General features: G+C 41.7%; 1 protein-coding gene across 1 annotated transcript; it reads left to right on the forward strand.

Moving 5' to 3' along the window:
• The first annotated feature begins 1,178 nt into the window (after window positions 1–1,178).
• Window positions 1,179–15,267, forward strand: LOC133613790 (thyrotropin-releasing hormone receptor-like). The gene is made up of 3 exons (XM_061971585.1): window positions 1,179–1,297; window positions 10,591–11,422; window positions 14,820–15,267. Exons 1-3 carry the CDS (start codon window positions 1,203–1,205, stop codon window positions 15,198–15,200), a joined length of 1,308 nt encoding a protein of 435 aa, XP_061827569.1. The 5' UTR covers window positions 1,179–1,202; the 3' UTR covers window positions 15,201–15,267.
• The last annotated feature ends 5,789 nt before the right edge of the window (window positions 15,268–21,056 follow it).

Genomic DNA, 21,056 nt, shown 5'->3' on the forward strand with positions numbered 1-21,056 from the left:
CACCGTCTCTTCTTAGTATTTGAACGGCAAATGTGAAAATTCAGCCATTTTGAATAAAAATAATCTAAAACTGGTGAAGTTAAATGGAAAATAACTCTATAGTATAATCACTGGATACATATAACAATTTAATTTTTTTTTTTTCTTTTTACTTTTTTTTTCTTTCCATGATGGCAGGTGAGGCCCTGCCTCACCTGCTTCTAGTGACTGCACATCACTGCATCCTTACATGACATACTGATGGACCCTGCAGCTTCAACGAATGTGTCAGCTTTGCAATAGAGCAGTTATTCCCAAACACTGTGCTGCGGCACACTATAACACTAGTTTAGTATGTTGTAAGATCATCAGATTTGTAGCAACTGGTCAAAAAATTACTAGTTATTCTAGTGCAATCAAAATAATTATTTTAATCAGATTAATCACACTTTTGAAATGTGAATAATCATGATTATTCACAGTTATTACTTGCTTGAATAATTCAAATAAACGTTTAAAAATGTCTTGATATATTGGGATATTTTTAAAAGAATGAATTGTATTCATACACAAACATTTTAAAAAGTGTTACTTGAATGCATGTCATTTATTTGCTCAAGACTTGATAACAGAAGAGTATGAAGTGTACATTTTGAACAATTCTGCGAGAGTGTTGCAAATAGCAAGGTGCTGGTGTACAACAATAAATCATTTACAGAACACATCCATAAACATAGCCCAGAGTGCACTTTTGTCTGCATGTATTCTTCCTTTAACCAGTTGCTTCGGCAAAAAAAACAAATATGCAGATCACTGTGGCGTTATTTAAAGTCCCGTCGGGCTGTATTTGGAAGTGAAATTTGCCAGTCTAACTCTGAGGCCGCCCCTTCCTATAAGCAGATATTGCGCTGTGCTTGAGGCCTCGCGATCTGTGTGAAGAAGGGCATGTAAAATATGAATTAATTAATGACAGGCACTTCATATAACATTTGACTGCAAACTTATCCCTGACTTTTTCCTGCTCACTGATCACTGATAAGAATATAATGGCAAATGTTCACATCTTTCAACAGCTTCTTTCTTGCCACGTGCATCCTTTTTGACCCTCGGGCCATGCCATAGCGGGGGTAACTTGACTGCAGTTCACTTGCTACTGATGAGCCATAAGCGAGCAAAAATGGACAAAAGAGATTCAACACTATGGAAATATCAGGTTCAAATCCATGGCAAGCTGTTCTCCCGACAACAGAGGACTCTTTTTCACCGTAGAAGAGGTGACACCCCTGCAGCAAACGCCTGCTGCGCGTGTCGTTCAGAGGTGAGTGGTGCTTCACTTCTGTGTTCAGATTACGGTTAAGGTGCAGTAATAACATAACATTTAGATTGTTACTGTGACTGATTTAGTAAGTAAGATTACATAAAAGTTCAACAGAAATGAAAGACGGTCGAAAGGAGACTTTTGTTTTGCGAACAGTCGATCCAACATCAAAACATGTCAAGACACTCTCTCAAACCAATCACTTTTCCGGCTTCAAAATAAAAGCGCTATGCTATACATCCGGTTTAACTACGTTTACAAAATCAAAATGTCTTACATTACGATCATGCTTTGTCAATAGGGATGGCCACTGGATCCGGTACTTTTTTGGCACCGACCAAAACCAGCCGGTACTACCGGGCACCGATTCATGTAAGATCCAGCGGTGCCATGTTTCGGTGCCTGGGTTGCGCGTGACTTCACGTCTGTTTAAATTAGCAATTGCGAGTGGCGAGTACTTACAATCACTGGAGAGGAAAACAGGCGATTTCTAAGTGGACATGCTCTTAGTAAATTTGCAACCCATTAATGTTTCATGACAAAAAGCCACCCATGCCAAATAGAAAACGCTCTAGAGTGTGGCTCGTCTATTCCAAATGCGATGCCCATGCAGATTACGCTTCGTGCAATATTTGTGATGTAAAAATCAAAACATGTGGCGGGAATACTTCCAATCTGAGGAAGCACCTGGTTTCTCATGGCTGAAGAGTGCAGTCAAGTTAGATGTACGACTGCATTGTGTATTGACCTTCCCAAGAAGGGGACGCAAACCCACGGTCGTCCGATTAAGAGGAAAGTGTGCTGGATGACTTAGCTCTAGCTGCTAACTTAGCACACTAGTTGACGCTGTCAGGGAGTGAGACACTCGTGATTTAGGGCTATATAAATAAACTTTGATTAATTGATTGAATGATATTAAAACATTTAATAATTTGACAGCAATAAAGAAAGAGACAAGCAGTAGGAAATGGATGCATGGATGGCATAGCATATCTGTGTCAGCAATGCATAGTGACAGGAAGAACAAATAAATGCTCTTCCACTAGATGGCAGGAGGTACACCACTAAACTGTGGATCCACCTGTCGTCATTCATATCTTCAACATTTTTGTTGGTGTTGTGCTGTGAGACTTTTTTTAAAATATGAAACATGCGCCTTGTTGGCTCAATAAAGGTTGAGAAACACAGCATGACAGTGCGTTAGATCTACTATTTCTGTGTTTTATGAAGATCAAAATTCCTTTTCAATCATTTGCCGTACTCCAATATTACAAAAACCATGTTGTCATTATTGTGATTTTTCCAATCTGTTAGTGAATAACAAAGCAAAACAAAAAACCCTATGATATAATTGATACATTTTCTGGTGACTAGTCATTGCAGCAATGTTTTAATTGCAGACTGAGTCCTCTGTTGTCGCAATAATTACAGTACAGAATTTATGAAAACAGCAATGACTATGTACTTGCCTTGGCATTTTGAGCTTGGAAGAGGGTGAAATTGATTTTGAAGTTGTTGGTGGTACAATGCAATGCATTACAAGTGCAAATAATGATGTGTGAGGGAGGGCTGCACAGGAAATAGAGAGAGGACTGAGCAGACCATCATGCTAGATTGCACTTGAGCATTGTCACCATATCACACTGAGCTCACTATTCCCCTGCAAGTGATGAAGTGATGGTAAGAAGACAATTTGTATTATCTTAAATGTATTTACTTCCTGTTTGTATCCCCCCTTGAATCTATCAATAATTTGTATGCTATATTGCTAAACAATGCTGATTGTAAAATACCCAATAGTCTACATTTATCCATTATAGCATTTTATTCCTAAATGCAGTTTTTATTCATTTTTACTCATTTTATTGTGAAGGCTAATGTATTTTTCACCTTGCTGAATTTTTTTATAGTGACTGACACTAGATAGTAAAACCAAGGAGAGATGCGAGTGAAGTTTTAAAGAGTAGGTGGTGAGTCTTGCTGAAGGGCTCTTCTACGTTAGTCAGGAAGGAGAGCAACATCTCTTCAAGTTACAATTGTAACCATTCATCTTCTATCCCAAAGTCATATTTATTCATGGAGGGGTTTAATAAAGTATATAGTGTTTTTATACATGTTTACGGGAAATAAAATGTTGTTTATATGACTCCAAATGTTTAATATAGTTGGCTGTTTTGATTGAAATTACACATACAGTAGAGTGAAATTACACAGTCATGGAGTCATCATGATGTAGATTTGATCCCTAAAGGGGAACTGCACTTCTTTGGGAATTTACCAATCATTCACAATCATTATGTGAGACAAGCAGACATATGTTTTTCCTTGTCCTATGCATTTTAACCAGTACATAAAGGCAAGCAAAAGTTTGCTTGAAATGGAGCTTATAGGAATTGTTCTATTCTGCATATAAAGTGCTTAAAAAAACATCCAAACACCTCCATCAATGGTTCATGTAGGAACAAGCACATTCATGATAACATGTAATATTTACATATTTTGGTGATCTCAAGAATATGGCGCCGCATTAATTTAACAAGCCTATCACAAATGTTCACTTTTTTCTTCAACAACATCACTAAATACTACTCACTGAAGACTTCATGACATCCAAAAAACATAATAAAACATCACTTACTGTACAATGTCTGCTCTCCCTGGGATGCCGACTGCTAGAATGTTAATATTTTCCTGTTTAGATGAGGAATGACTCATTAGCCCTGCAAAGAAAAAAAGGGGGTGGCACCCACTGTCTTTTCCGGTCTTTTTTGACATTTCCAGGTCAAAATTGACCAACTTTTCGCATTATGTCCTCAACCTTTTACTACTAAGGTGAGGGGAATGATTAATGATCTAGAATAAACTTTCATGATTTCCGAGGCGAGGAAGCAGCTCACCCGCTCATGAAGTCAATACACCAGCATAAGGAAGTTACTTCTCTGACAATGCACTGCTTAAAAATAGGTCTTTAACGTTATCACCTATAATAACAATTTCGCTAATACTGTTAATATTTAGGTCATAAATGGAGTATTGTTTGCAGTTTTTGGATGGTTATTTAGATGGCTTCATGAGCGGAATAGAGGACATCCCTTTGACTCCATTGTAAACTGAGTTTTATTCACCCTTATGTAGGCTATTATAGCTATTATATGTAGGCCTTCTCTGATGCGTCTGCAAAAACGCATAGTATTATTTCTTTTGCACCTGTGGTGGAGAATGATGTTTATGGACGTGGTATCTGGAGCTCTTGCAAGTGTTTGACTGACTTGCTTCATTTGGTCCTTATGATTTCCACGTCTATGGGAAGTGGTGCTTCCCAGTCCTCTGCTTTGGAGGTGAGCTGTCTGAGAATAAGCCGACCCTGAACAGAAACTGGTGCAACAAACCCAAGGGGGTCATACAAGCTATTGACTGTTGACAAGACACTCTGGGGGTAAAGGGTTTGTCATTGTTTACTATTTGAAATGGGAAGGTGTCTTTACGGATGTTCCATAGAAGCCCAAGACTGCGTTGGAGAGGGGTATCATCAGCAAAGGGGTTCAAGTCCTTGATGTCTTTTGAGTGATCTTTAGGGGGAAATGCCTCGACAACGGCGTGTCGGTTAGATGCAACTTTATGCAATCTGAGGTTGGATGCGGCAAGCATCTTCTGTACCCGTTGGAGAACACTGACGGCTTGTTCTACTGTGTTGAAGGACTTCAGCGCTTTGTCGACATAGAACTCATGCTCGACCAATGCACGAGCGTCGCTGCCATGGTCGGCCTTTGCCTTTTGAGCTGCTCTCTGCAAGCCATACATGGCCAAGGCAAGTGAGGGACTGTTCCCAAAGAGGTGAACTCGCATCCTATATTCCACAATTTCACAGGTTGAGTCATTATTTGTGTACCACAGGAAACGGAGAAAGTCCCTGTGGTTTTACTCGACTACAAAACAGTGTTTTGTCGTTTTATGTTTTATGTCGGAAGTGATGGTGGCTTGTTCCTTTCTGAACCTAAGCAGTCTGTTATTAAGGTCTGGGCCTTTAGGGCCTTTATCCTCTTGATCCATGGCCACATTTGTCTACTACTACTAGGAGAGAGATGCATGAATTACAATCTAAAATGAACATTTACCAACTTTGAGACAAAGCAGAAGCAGCCATTGGCTGAGTGTGTCAACAATAGCAGTTTAAGCTTAAGTATTACCTCACTGCTATCAATGTGCCACTAAAATAGGGTGCTGCGTTGGCGTTCATAACAATATCGCTCATATTTGGTACATTTGCGGGTCACAACATGTAAATGGAGTATTGTTGTCGGTTCCTGAATGTTTTTTAGAGGGTATAATGGGCGCAATAGAGGACCCTCCACCCATTGACTCAATTATTAGCTATTTATTTACGATTTAAGCAGATGTGTTCTTGTCTTACATAAGAATTGTGAATGATAAACAGCATATCGTTTTCCTATTTTTTCATATTTCCAATATTACTGATCTGATAATATGGTCAGAGTGCAGTTACTCCAGTAATGTAGAATCTACAGAAATTGCCAAAGATATTCAGAGCGAAATATTCAAAATGGTCGACTGAATTTGCGGCATTTTGTGATGTTTAGACGGTATTTTCACATACTTTGCAGATTGTAAATAAAATTGGATATGGTTTAATGGATACAATGAAACACAATTAAGCCTTTAAAGTCAATTTGCTTTTCTACTCTACTGGTACTTCAATTATAATCACAGCAAAAAAGACACGAAGCAAGCGAACACGAGCGCCAATTTTGGATGACGTCATCAAATTTCAATGCATTGACTGGTCTGATGGATTTTCCTGTGCAAGTGTGCTTGTCGGTTTCTGAAGTAAAATGGAATATTTAACCATGAAATGTGAAAGATAAGTGGCTTTTGCAACTTCCTGGTCTAGAATGGTGTAAACTAATTTATGGTACGAAATCAGCAGAATGGTGTTTATTGTTTTTTGCATCTGAACACTTCATATAATCATCCACATTATGGCACTTGGGAGAAAAACAATGGAACTTTGTCAATGGACCATGTCGACCAATCCTGAAGCTGAAGATTTTGACGAGGAATTTCCTTATACTTGACTTGAATGTCAGACATTCATACAGTATAAGGAAAGACATTCAGGCTAAATAAAGTGGCTAAAATAATTATGGTCCATGAAATATATTCAGACCAATCCAAAAGATGAGGCATAGAACACAAAAGATGATAGACTTCACACTCACAATAATGCAATTTAATCGCAAAGGTTCCACTATATTGTGTGTTTCAGTCCGCCTCACTCACTATAAACCATACTTGCCAACCTTGAGACCTCCGATTTCGGGAGGTGGGGGGAGGGGGACGGGGTGGGCGTGGTTGGGCGGGGACGTGGTTAGGGGCATGGTTAAGAGGGGAGGAGTATATTTACAGCTAGAATTCACCAAGTCAAGTATTTCATATATATATATATATATATATATATATATATATATATATATATATATATATATATATATATATATATATATGTATATAAGAAATACTTGACTTTCAGTGAATTCTAGCTATATATATATATATTTATTTTATTATATATATATATGTATATATAAATAAAAGAAATACTTGAATTTCAGTGTTCATTTATTTACACATATACACACATAACACTCATCTACTCATTGTTGAGTTAAGGGTTGAATTGTCCATCCTTGTTCTATTCTCTGTCACTATTTTTATAGCCATGCTGAACACCCTCTCTGATGATGCATTGATGTGTGGCACGCACAAAAGTGCTTTCATCAAATGCATTAGAGTCTGGAATCTTCCATCTCTCCCTAGCATGGCCCAAAACCGGTCAATCTTTGCTTCCTGGGGAAGATCTTCAGTGCCAAGCACTTGGTAGTCCACTACTTCTTCCCGGAGGCTATCCAGGTCCAATCGCAGCTGCGACTTGGAACTTACAAGCTGTTATGAGAGTAGCGTATGTGTGTGTGTGGCCCTTTAATAGGTGAGCATGTGAGGTGAGTGACGTCAGTGAGTGTGTGGGCGAGAGAAGAGAGGGAGCGGTTGCGTGAGTGCGGGCGGGGACTAGTTTGTTTTGTGTTGGATTGGCTGAGTGCAAGCAATCAATAAAGCAAGATTTGCAACTAATCGCCGGACTCAGGCAGGAAAGGTGCAACAAAGCGTATTTCTTCATCTTACTCGTCGTCGGCATCGCCATGGCTGTATCTTCCTCGTTCTTCTGCTTCGTCTCCTTGTTGTGTGCGCAGTTGTGCACTGCACTCTCTAAAAGCCGTATACGTTATTGATGTTAAAGATGGCAGTATTGTCCTGTTTAAGAGTGTCACAACATTGCTGTTTACGGCAGACGAACTGCTTTACGGTAGACAAAAACATGACTGCTGTTGTTGTGTGTTGTTACCGCGCTGGGAGGACGTTAATGAAACTGCCTAACAATAAACCCACATAAGAAACCAAGAACTCGCCCTCGATCATTCTACAGTTATAATGTGTTTGGGCAGGCACACTGTTTATATCGTGGGAAAGCGGACTCAGGTCCGCATGGAGCTGGAGGCCACGCCCCCTCCAGCTCCGCCTGAATTTCGGGAGATTTTCGGGAGAAAATTTGTCCCGGGAGGTTTTCGAGAGAGGCGCTGAATTTCGGGAGTCTCCCGAAAAATCCGGGAGGGTTAGCAAGTATGCTATAAACGGACATAATGCTAGTACGTTATTTTCGGCACAACCTTCACAGAACAAAAATAAAGTTACACCAGCGCTGCACATGCTTATACACGCAAATCTAAAGACACGCTATATTCTACATTAGCTTATAAATGGCAGCAACAAAGCAGCAAATTTTTCTCACGCCAACAAAAGCTGAGGTCAGTGTGGGAACGTTTCAGCTACTTAAAAATGTCATTGATCACAATGACATTTATAAGTAGGGTTCAGCGGTTGCGGAGGCAAAAATTCAGACATGGGAGGAGTTCAGGGAAGCCATGGAAAACGACTTCCGGACGGCTTCGAAGCGATTCTGGACCACCATCCACCGCCTCAGGAAGGGGAAGCAGTGCACTATCAACACCGTGTATGGTGAGGATGGTGTTCTGCTGACCTCGACTGCGGATGTTGTGGATCGGTGGAGGGAATACTTCGAAGACCTCCTCAATCCCACCAACACGCCTTCCTATGAGGAAGCAGTGCATGGGGAATCTGTGGTGGGCTCTTCTATTTCTGGGGCTGAGGTTGCTGAGGTAGTTAAAAATCTCCTCGGTGGCAAGGCCCCGGGGGTAGATGAGATCCGCCCGGAGTTCCTTAAGGCTCTGGATGCTGTGGGGCTGTCTTGGTTGACAAGACTCTGCAGCATCGCGTGGACATCGGGGGCGGTACCTCTGGATTGGCAGACCGGGGTGGTGGTTCCTCTCTTTAAGAAGGGGAACCGGAGGGTGTGTTCTAACTATCGTGGGATCACACTCCTCAGCCTTCCCGGTAAGGTCTATTCAGGTGTACTGGAGAGGAGGCTACGCCGGATAGTCGAACCTCGGATTCAGGAGGAACAGTGTGGTTTTCGTCCTGGTCGTGGAACTGTGGACCAGCTCTATACTCTCGGCAGGGTCCTTGAGGGTGCATGGGAGTTTGCCCAACCAGTCTACATGTGCTTTGTGGACTTGGAGAAGGCATTCGACCGTGTCTCTCGGGAAGTCCTGTGGGGAGTGCTCAGAGAGTATGGGGTATCGGACGGTCTGATTTTGGCGGTCCTCTCCCTGTATGATCAGTGTCAGAGCTTGGTCTGCATTGCCGGCAGTAAGTCGGACACGTTTCCAGTGAGGGTTGGACTCCGCCAAGGCTGCCCTTTGTCACCGATTCTGTTCATAACTTTTATGGACAGAATTTCTAGGCGCAGTCAAGGCGTTGAGGGGATCCGGTTTGGTGGCTGCAGGATTAGGTCTCTGCTTTTTGCAGATGATGTGATCCTGATGGCTTCATCTGGCCAGGATCTTCAGCTCTCGCTGGATCGGTTTGCAGCCGAGTGTGAAGCGACTGGGATGAGAATCAGCACCTCCAAGTCCGAGTCCATGGTTCTCGCCCGGAAAAGGGTGGAATGCCATCTTCGGGTTGGGGAGGAGACCCTGCCCCAAGTGGAGGAGTTCAAGTACCTCGGAGTCTTGTTCACAAGTGAGGGAAGAGTGGATCGTGAGATTGACAGGCGGATCGGTGCGGCATCTTCAGTAATGCGGACGCTGTATCGATCCGTTGTGGTGAAGAAGGAGCTGAGCCGGAAGGCAAAGCTCTCAATTTACCGGTCGATCTACGTTCCCATCCTCACATATGGTCATGAGCTTTGGGTTATGACCGAAAGGACAAGATCACGGGTACAAGCGGCCGAAATGAGTTTCCTCCGCCGGGTGGCAGGGCTCTCCCTTAGAGATAGGGTGAGAAGCTCTGTCATCCGGGGGGAGCTCAAAGTAAAGCCGCTGCTCCTCCACATCGAGAGGAGCCAGATGAGGTGGTTCGGGCATCTGGTCAGGATGCCACCCGATCGCCTCCCTCGGGAGGTGTTTAGGGCACGTCCGACCGGTAGGAGGCCACGGGGAAGACCCAGGACACGTTGGGAAGACTATGTCTCCCGGCTGGCCTGGGAACGCCTCGGGATCCCCCGGGAGGAGCTGGACAAAGTGGCTGAGGAGAGGGAAGTCTGGGCTTCCCTGCTTAGGCTGCTGCCCCCGCGACCCGACCTCGGATAAGCGGAAGAAGATGGATGGATGGATGGAAAAATGTCATTGATTGATTGATTGACTGATTGAAACTTTTATTAGTAGATTGCACAGTACAGTACATATTCCGTACAATTGACCACTAAATGGTAACACCCGAATAAGTTTCCACGTTAATCAATTCATGGTAAATTGAAGACAATGGCTCACCCATTTGCAAAAACCTGCCAAAATAAAGTAGTCTAGCGTGAGTCATGAAGCAGAGCCAGCATGGAGAGCGGACTAGAGCAAAGGACTACAAAGTAAGCCAACTGCTGACACTTTCCACCGCCAAGTCACATTAACACTGATCTTAAACCTTCCAACCTACCTGTACGCACCTAAGCAGCCCACTTCTTGTCGGTCATTAACCTCGTTCAACACACAGTTATCTGTTAGAAAATAGTCTTTCTGTGTCAAACTAATGTAAGCAAAATGGTCGAATAGACAAGGGGAGAACATTACAGTCAACAATAATGCATATTACAAACAAAATGTGGGTTTTTTTTGTTGCTACCAAGCAAAACTATTTTCTATCTCCAGGTTTCCTTCTGCTGCCCCTGAAGATAAATCCGCCGTGAAGCTGAAGCATTCCAAAATGGAGAACCACACAGCCAACGTTCAGAATGTCACCTCGCTTGTAAACATGACCAGAATGCCTCTGAACCCAATGGAAGAGCAGGTTGTGACCATATTTCTCACAATACTCATCTGTGGCGTCGGGATTGCCGGTAACATCATGGTGGTGCTGGTGGTGCTGCGTACCAAGCACATGGTGACTCCGACCAACTGCTACCTCGTCAGTCTGGCGGTGGCTGACCTCATCGTGCTTCTAGCCGCTGGTCTGCCCAACATCTCTGATGTTGTAGCTTTCTGGATATACGGCTACACGGGATGCTTGTGTATCACCTATCTGCAGTACCTGGGCATCAACGTGTCGTCTTGCTCCATCACCGCGTTCACCATCGAACGATACATCGCCATTTGCCACTCCATCAAGGCTCAGTTCATATGCACTGTGTCCAGGGCCAAGAGGATCATAGCTGGAGTGTGGATCTTCACATCACTCTACTGCATTATGTGGTTCTTCCTGGTGGATACTGATGAAAGAGTCTACGCTAATGGAGTGGTGGTTACCTGTGGCTACCGTGTGTCCAGGAGCCTTTACATGCCAATCTACTTCCTGGACTTCAGTTTGTTCTATGTCATCCCTCTCATGGTGGCGACCGTGCTGTACGGCCTCATCGCCAGGATTCTCTTCATGAGCCCTGTGCCGTCACACCTGAGCGGCAAAGCTGCAGGGGACTCGGTTCACCAAGGTCGCTCCAGCAACACTAAGAAGGGCCACAAGGGGGCAGTGTTTGTGAGGAAGCAGGTAAAGTGCCGGAAACATCCTGGCCCAAGATCACCATCATTCCTTCCTTGCCTATGACCCCTTCAATAGTGCCTGTTTTTTCGCTCGCTGCTAGGGTGAATGAGTGTTATGCTTCTTCTTCTTCTTCAATTTTGTTATATAACTAGGGGTGGATGATACTGTGAATTTTTATATCGATCCAAGGCCAAATAAATACAGGTTGGTATCGTTTTAAAAAAAAAAGTAACAATGTGACAAAAATATTATTTTAAAATGCAGACAGAGCAGCAGAGAAAGAGAGAGAGAGGGATGTGCTGTTTGCACTGATGGACTAGAAGGGACAAAATATTACATTTACCGTATTTTTTGGACTATAAGTCGCAGTTTTTTTCATAGTTTGGCCAGGGGTGCGACTTATACTCAGGAGCGACTTACGTGTGAAATCATTAACACATTACCATAAAATATCAAATAATATTTTATATAGCTCATTCACGTAAGAGACTAGACGTATAAGATTTCATGGGATCTAGCGATTAGGAGTGACAGATTGTTTGGTAAACGTATAGCATGTTCTATATGTTATAGTTATTTGAATGACTCTTACCATAATATGTTACGTTAACATACCAGGCACATTCTCAGTTGGTTATTTATGCCTCATATAACGTACACTTATTCAGCCTGTTGTTCACTATTCTTTATTTATTTTAAATTGCCTTTCAAATGTCTATTCTTGGTGTTGGGTTTTATCAAATAAATTTCCCCAAAAAATGCGACTTATACTCCAATGCAACTCATACATGTTTTTTTCCTTCTTTATTATGCATTTTCGGCCGGTGCGACTTATACTCCGGTGCGACTTATACTCCACTAAAATAACTACCGTTACACATACACTATATTGCCAAAAGTACTTGGTCACCTGCCTTGACTCACATATGAACTTGAAGTGCCATCCCATTCCTAACCCATAGGGTTCAATATGATGTCGGTCCACCTTTTGCAGCTATTACAGCTTCGACTCTTCTGGGAGGGCTGTCCACAAGGTTGCGGAGTGTGTTTATAGGAATTTTTGACCAATCTTCCAAAAGCGCATTGGTGAGGTCACACACTGATGTTGGTCGAGAAGGCCTGACTCTAGGTCTCCGTTCTAATTAGTCCCAAAGGTGTTCTATCACGTTCAGGTCAGGACTCTGTGCAGGCCAGTCAAGTTTATCCACACCAGACTCTGTCATCCATGTCTTTATGGACTTTGCTTTGTGCACTGGTGCACAGTCATGTTGGAAGAGGAAGGGGCCCGCTCCAAACTGTTCCCACAAGGTTGGGAGCATGGAATTGTCCAAAATGTTTTGGTATCCTGGAGCATTCAAAGTTCATTTCACTGGAACTAAGGGGCCAAGCCCAACTCCTGAAAAACAACCCCACACCATAATTCCTCCTCCACCATATTTCACTCTCGGCACAATGCAGTCTGAAATGTAGCGTTCTCCTGGCAACCTCCAAACCCAGACTGGTCCATCAGATTGCCAGATGGAAAAGCGTGATTCATCACTCCAGAGAACGCGTCTCCATTGCTCTAGAGTCCAGTGGATTTGTTGCACAGGTGGTATCCTATGACAGTTCCACGCTGGAAATCACTGAGCTCCTGAGAGCGACCCATTCTTTCACAATTTTTTGTAGAAACTGTCTCCATGCCTATGTGCTTGATGTTATACACCTGTGGCCGGGTCAAGTGATTAGGACACCTGATTCTTATCCTTTGGATGGGTGGCCAAATACTTTTGGCAATATAGTGTATGTGTGAAAAATAATGTCAGTAGTCAGTATAGAGCAGAAAACTTGTGAGGATCAACGAGTGCCTGAGTGAGCAGCAGAGACAAAGAGAGAGCTGTTTTCACTGGCAGACTAGAAGGGACAAAAATAACTAAAATAGCTAAAGTTAAAAGTTAAAGTACCAATGATAGTCACACACACAGGTGTGGTGAGATTATCCTCTGCATTTGACCCATCACTCTCACCCCTTGGGAGGCGAGGGGAGCAGTGAGCAGCAGCATTGGCCACGCCCGGGAATCATTTTGGTGATTTAACCCCCAATTCCAACCATGATGCTAAGTTAGTGGGTCCCACTTTTATAGTCTTTGGTATGACTCGGCCGGGGTTTGAACTCGCGACCTACCGATCTCAGGGCGGACACTTTAACCACTAGGCCACTGAGCAGGTCTACCATGTAACTACCATTACATGCAGATATTTGTGAAAAATAACTGATGTAGTCAGTAGAGCACAGAGGGGAGGGGCAAAGAGTGCCCGAGTAAGCAACAATGACAGAGACTGCACTGTTAGACTAGAAGGGACAAAAATATTACTCCATCCATCCATCCATCCATCTTCCTCTGCTTACTCGAAATCGGGTCGTAAGGGCAGCAACCTAAGCTAAGCAGCCTAACTTCCCTATACCCAGCCACTTTGTTCAGCTACTCCCGGGGATCCCGAGGCGATCCCAGGCTAGCTGGCAGACATCGTCCTCCCCAACGTTTCCTGGGTCTTGGCCTCCTGCCGGTCGGACGTGCCCATAACACCTCCCCAGGGAGGCATTCGGGGGGCATCCTGACCAGATGCCCAAACCTTCTCTCTGGCTCCTCTCGATGTAGAGGAGCAGCAGCAGCTTTATGCTGAGCTCCTCCAGAATGACTGAGCTTCTCGCCCTATCTCCAAAGGAGATAGGGTGTCAAATCAATGGAAACTTCAAGTTTGATATCATTATCGGCTTTGCGTGTGAAGCAGCTCACCGGGCACACTGAGAGAGGAGAGAAAGGCTCTGCGAAGGGGGAAGGGGGCCTTCTCTGCGCCGTGTGGGGTTTGAAAGAGACGTTGATTTTGTTCTGCTTCGCGTATTACCGTAAACAAAATAAGTTCCGTGTCTTGTGCCCAAATTAGCTGCACTCACCTTCTTTTGTTCCTTTTTCTACTCCTAGTTACGTGTTCTCTGACTACCTCGTGTGTAATATTATCTTAACTCACCATCTGCCTCTCATCTGCTGCATCTTGGGGTCACGTCGCTAAAGCTGCATCCACGTTCGTGACAAAAAGTTTGTAAACCAAAAAGTTTGCAAATAGAAGGGTTCGTAAATCAACGTTCCACTCTAATGAAATTGACGAGTAGTATCCGAATTCCCTAGTTATACAGGTAAATGTTACCTGAAGAGTTAGTAATTAATGTTTGTTGTAAGGTGCCTGGAACAAATTAGTTCACTTCACATTTATAGCCTATGAGAAAAATGTTATTAAAACGTGATCTTGGAAGTCAATTCTTTAATTATGTATGAAACGTTACATTGGTAATGATTGTAGTAATGTGGTTGGACAGATACAGTACATAGTTGTTTGAATATGATATGTTTCTTTACTGCTCCAGATCACCAAGATGCTTGCAGTGGTCGTCGTCCTCTTCGCCCTACTGTGGATGCCTTACCGCACCCTGGTGGTGGTCAATTCTGTCATCGATCCGCCGTACCACAACACGTGGTTCCTGCTCTTCTGCAGAATGTGCATCTACACCAACAGCGCCATTAACCCCATCATTTACAACCTCATGTCCCAGAAGTTCAGAGCCGCCTTCAAGAAGCTATGCAAGTGCACCAGGCGACACAAAGAGGAGGCGACGGAGTACAACGTACGCATGTATTACAGTGTGACCAAGGACTCCTCCCATGAGAGCAACGAGCTGGTCACTGAGCAGGACGAGGTCAGCGACCGCACCATCAAGAGGTTCTATTCAACAGATGATGATGCTTGATACAGGTTTTGCAAGTATGTACAGAACATCTTGCATCATCAGTACATGTTATATCATGGTATTTCAATGCAGAAGTGCCTTTAACTTTAAATGCTTGCCAGTGATCCGTAGGATCTTCCTATTCTCTCATTTCTAATATTCACATAATCCCACAAAAAAACATGGCAGCTCTTGCAGTCGATGTGTGACATTTGTGTTTTATTGTATGTCATCTCAATGTATGTTATGTGTACTTCAATGTACTCCATAGGACAACTAGTATTATCATGGAGATGAGTAAGTGATTTGAAATGCAAGCTAATTATAATTTCATCAATGCATTATTGCCAACACCTGAAGCATCAATAGAGTGTTAATGTTGTCAAGAGGCAGTTAGTGCTGTGTATAGTGTTAATGTGATGAATTGTGAGTGTGTGTGCATGCGTGTGTTTTTGTGTGTGTGTTACTGAACCACAAGTGACATTCAGGTGTTCCAGGTGTGTTAGTTCAGCAGCAGACAAATACAATTACGATAGCTATTGTATATATTTGATGAGTTCATGTGCTAAAACCGATATCTCCGTTTTCCTTGTTTTGAGTAATGTTTTTTGAGGATTTTGCTTTTTAAACAGCCAGCCTGCTAATGTGGGTTGCAATTGCATTGTTTCTAACAAATCATAGTGATAGTCTCAATTTGAAAAATGCACATTTATTGCAAAAATTGGATTTTATTAATCTAGCGCAAATTTTGCAGCAAAATCAAAAACTTCCAAACAATGTTTCTAGGCAAAAGGAGACTAATCATGTATGGTGCCCGCCGGGCCCTAAAAATGAGTGATGACAGATAATTTTCTTTCAGAGGAATGCTTATTCCACCATTGTAATGAATTAATTTCATCCAAACAAACACCTTTTTTGTCAGGCAGTGTTGGTGACGAACCCCAAGATGCAGAAACGGCAGGCTGGATGCAGAAAAACATGATTTAATGTCCAAAAGAAAATGCAGGAAAACAGGAATCAGGAACCAGGAAACAGGCAAACTGGAAACAGCTAACATGATACAGTTAACAGGAAACCAAGAAACAAGGAGCAAACTGCAAAACAGGAACAGCTCACAGCAAACAATACTCCAGCATTGACTGGAGGTCGAGGCAGGTATAAATAGTGGCCTGATTGGCAATTGCCACCAGGTGTGCCAGACTGCCAATCAGGTACAGGTGAGGGAAACAAGCGCTCAGGGAGACGTGTAGGAAAAGGAACCAAAATAAGAGCGCTGACAGGAAATAAAACACAAACAGAGGAAAAACTAAAACATGACCAAACTGTCAGTGACAAGCCTGACATTTTTTGGGTGACCCCTGAAAAGGGAGGTCAGAGGTTTACATTGCCCGCTGCATCATGACATCATTACATTGACAGCTGCATTACAAGACAACAACAGCAGAGTAAACACAGAATTCAGTTCGTCATTTGAGAGAGTAGCAGACGCACACGCTAGACAAGCATTTTTCCCACAGCTCTGTGCCGACCTTTCTTGCTAACATACCACTCAAATTTATCAGGACAGCGTCTCTTTTTGTACCCAATATGCGAGGGCACCACACGCTCACTGATTTCCTCAAAGTTACTCATTATTGCTGCTTTAATTAACTTACAATCATGGCGAAACAGACACGACCGCTGATGTCATCAAACGTTGATGCACTGATTGGTCTAATGCAGTGGTTCTCAACCTTTTTTCAGTGATGTACCTCCTGTGAACATTTTTTTAATTCAAGTACCCCCTAATCAGAGCAAAGCATTTTTGGTTGAAAAAAAGAGATAAAGAAGAAAAATACAGCACTATGTCATCAGTTTCTGATTTATTAAATTGTATAACAGTGCAAAATATTGCTCATTTGTAGTGGTCTTTCTTGAACTATTTGGAAAAAAAGATATAAAAATAACTAAAAACTTGTTGAAAAATAAACAAGTGATTCAATTATAAATAAAGATTTCTACACATAGAAGTAATCATCAACTTAAAGTGCCCTCTTTGGGGATTGTAATAGAGATCCATCTGGATTCATAAACTTAATTCTAAACATTTCTTCACAAAAAAATAAATATTTAACATAAATATTTATGGAACATGTCCACAAAAAATCTAGCTGTCAACACTAAATATTGCATTGTTGCATTTCTTTTCACAGTTCTTTTTGACAGACATTTTAGTGAGGGTCAAACCATCATGGCATGGGGGAAACTCTGGGTTTATGGTAATGAATGGAATAGCCTACTTGATTTGATGTTCAGTTTATGAACTTACATTCATATTTTGTTGAAGTATTATTCAATAAATATATTTATAAAGGATTTTTTGAATTGTTGCTATTTTTAGAATATTTAAAAAAAATCTCACGTACCCCTTGGCATACCTTCAAGTACCCCCAGGGGTACGCGTACCCCCATTTGAGAACCACTGGTCGAATGGATTTTTCTGTTTACCACACTTGGGTCTCCAAGTACCACCATAATGATCAACGTTAAAATACAGTAGCGTAGTAGATCTAAATATTCATTAAATACAAGGCAGAGGTTTTAATTAACAAGAATATTTAATATTGTTGGCCACTGTAACATTACATACAGTTTGAAAAGGGATGCCATGTTTGGCATAACACTAGATGGAGCCCACAGTTTGAGAATGTGTGTATACTATTTGTGGTACTCTCAGTTCAAAATCAGCAAAATCGGTTTATTGGTTTTTGCGCCTGAACTTTTAATTTTTGAATCATTAATACGACATCTAACAGCAACATTGAGTTTTTAAATGGTAGTACAACCAAACACAACTGTATATTTCAACAGCAACAGTCATGCGTTGTTATTGTTAGTGTATGTAAATGTAAATATGAACCAAGATAGAAAGCAAAATGTGCATGTATTTTTGAATACATGAATATGCGTCAAAGTACTAGATAGTTGCACAAATGATGTCATTGTACAACAATTTTATTTTTAGTTGGTAGTATGGGTCATTAAGTGTGTGTAGTTATTTTATTTTTATTTTAGTAAGTGTTTTGTTGAAGTTTTGTTCCATTCAACATGTTTTTATTAGTCTATTATTTTGTGTGACTAATAAAAATAAAATGGGACACCTTGTGCTCTTCTACTTGTTTTACTGGAAAACGTGAAATGTGTGTTCAGTTGGAAAAAAAATAGACTAATTATATTTTTGACATATTGCATCGTTTTCCTTGTGCATGCTTTGTTGATGTCCTCCTCCCTTAGGACCTGATTTATATCTGCCAGTTGGAGTCAGCATATGGCTCAAAAGCAATATATCCTAAAAAATAATAAAGATGTCTCTAAAAGTGAATAAAAAAATTAGCTCGGCAGTAAGAGATGTACATTTTACTGTTTGAAACTGATAGAAAAACTTCTTACTGTGGCTGAGAAAGGTCACAACAATTGAAAACGCCACAACACAACATAAAGCCACATCATAACAACTTTCCACCACTTATGAACAGTATTTTTTTGTAATAATCTGATTATTACACCTGAGTGTTTGGGCTTCCAGTTCCTTTTCAGAAACACCATATGTTTTTTTATGTTTTATTTTATTTGAATTTAACTATTGTTTTAGAACATGGGTGTCAAACTCTGGCCCGCGGGCCAAATTTGGCGGTAGTGGGGGGTGTATATTGCAGCCAAATCGTGTTGTGGCCGAAAGTTGTGTGGTTTAAAGTCGTGTTGTGTTGTTTGCATTCGTTGTGGCCCTTCTCCACCACCGTATTAATATTGAGTACTTCTGCACTATCGATACAAGAGATGTCTCAAAAAGGCAAACATTTAATAATCTAATTTGATCTACCAAATCAGCACCAAATAGAACATATTTCGAGGATCCACATTTAGTCAACGTTTGCCTGGATTTAGTGAAGATGTCTTTATTTAGAGAGAAATCTATTGAAATGTGCACCAACAATCTTATCTTGGCAAAATGACAACATATCAATGAGCCAATCCTGATGACACAGTATATATACAGTATATACTGTATATATATATATATATATATATATATATATATATATATATATATATATATATATATATATATATATATATATATATATATATATATATATATCAATTTAAGTGAAGTTACTTATATTTATATAGCGCTTTTCTCTGGTGACTCAAAGCACTTTACATAGTGAAACCCATTATGTAAGTTACATTTTATACCAGGGTGGGTGGCACTGGGAGCAGTGACACAAAGGCAGTGACTAGGATGACGGAAGCGGGTATTCAACCTGGAACCCTCAAGTTACTGGCACGGCCGCTCTACCAACCGGGCCACGCCGTTTATTAATCTGGTTGTAAATTGCATCTATGGCATATTGTTCTCACGTAGTTAAACAAGGAAGCTAACAAATCTATATCACTGCATATTACAATGTACATCCAGTCTAAACCAATGTGCCATTGCAATACCTGCATTGGCTTTGTGTCACTCTCATAAACTACATTCAAACATTAACTGTGATATGGAAATACATTTCAACAACTCAATATACACATGCCACTAAGGATATAAAACATAAAAAAGGGGCTCGCTTCATGTCAGGCTGCTGCATGTCAATAATATTACATAGAGCTTTTCTCAGGAGTGTTGAAGCAAGGACATGTTTATAAATTGTATATGAGGACATTTCCCTTGGAGACATCTCAAGTGTGTCTAACAGAGAATCAATAAGAGGAATGATGATACCTGCAGCATTTAGCTACACAGCTGCAACATACAGTATGATGTACTTACTTTCCATACTTTCAAATTCCGTATTTTCCGCACTATAAGGCGCACCGGATTATAAGGCGCACCTTCAATGAATGGCCTATTTTAAAACTTTGTTCATATATAAGGCGCACCGCATTATAAGGCGCATAGAATAAGACGCTACAGTAGAGGCTGGGATTACGTTATGCATCCATTAGATGGAGCTGCGCTAAAGGGAATGTCAACAAAACAAATAGTGATTGTACTGACACTTCTACTTGCTGCTCTCTGTTCAGCAACCCACTGTTCGAGTTTGTCCTCCAACTGCAGCCATCTCGCTTTGTTCCCTCGGAAACTCTGTTGAGTCTTCTTTACTTGGCGCAGGTCATCATGTTGCTTCCTCCACTTCCGCACCATTGATTCGTTAATGTTAAATTCTCTCGCTGCTGCTCTATTCCCGTGTTCTACTGCGTGACTGATCGCCTTGAGTTTAAACTCTGCGTCGTAAGCGTGTGTCTTAATAGGAGCCATTTTGGGGTCTTTACATAAAGTTTAGGTCTCGCAACTAGTTGAAATACACTTGGACTCCAAGTGTATTCTGGGTAAATATTGACAATATTGTCGTCGGCGATCCACTTGTAAATTTTTGGCATGGCGTAAATTGAAATGTGAGAGTGAAAATAAAGCCAGTTATAACAACACAATGTCTCATTCAATATTTAACACTCCACCATTCTGAGCTTCTATGGGCTCGGTCTTAGGCCATGGGAGAGCCCTGCCCTCCCCAACCCAGAGCCGAGGGAGGGGCCCGGCTCATCCCGTGGCCCCAGGACGCCCACCCCCCAGCCTTCGTGGTTACGTAACCGCCGTTTTTATTCAAGTCAATGTTTCTGTTTCCACAGTTTGGGGTACAGCACCGCAATGGTGCTGCCGATCCAGATTAATGCGCTAAATATACGCAGTGCATCTATTTTTGCCGTTCGCCTTAAGATGGCAGATCAATTCAGCTAAAATCTGCTGGTGTTGGACAGGAAGTCATGCACAAACACAAAATAAATGATTTGATTCAGGCCATGTCCACACAAACACAGATAATTAATAAACGCATA

Source organism: Nerophis lumbriciformis, linkage group LG01 (assembly GCF_033978685.3).
Source record: "Nerophis lumbriciformis linkage group LG01, RoL_Nlum_v2.1, whole genome shotgun sequence".
Taxonomy (NCBI): Eukaryota; Metazoa; Chordata; class Actinopteri; order Syngnathiformes; family Syngnathidae; genus Nerophis; species Nerophis lumbriciformis.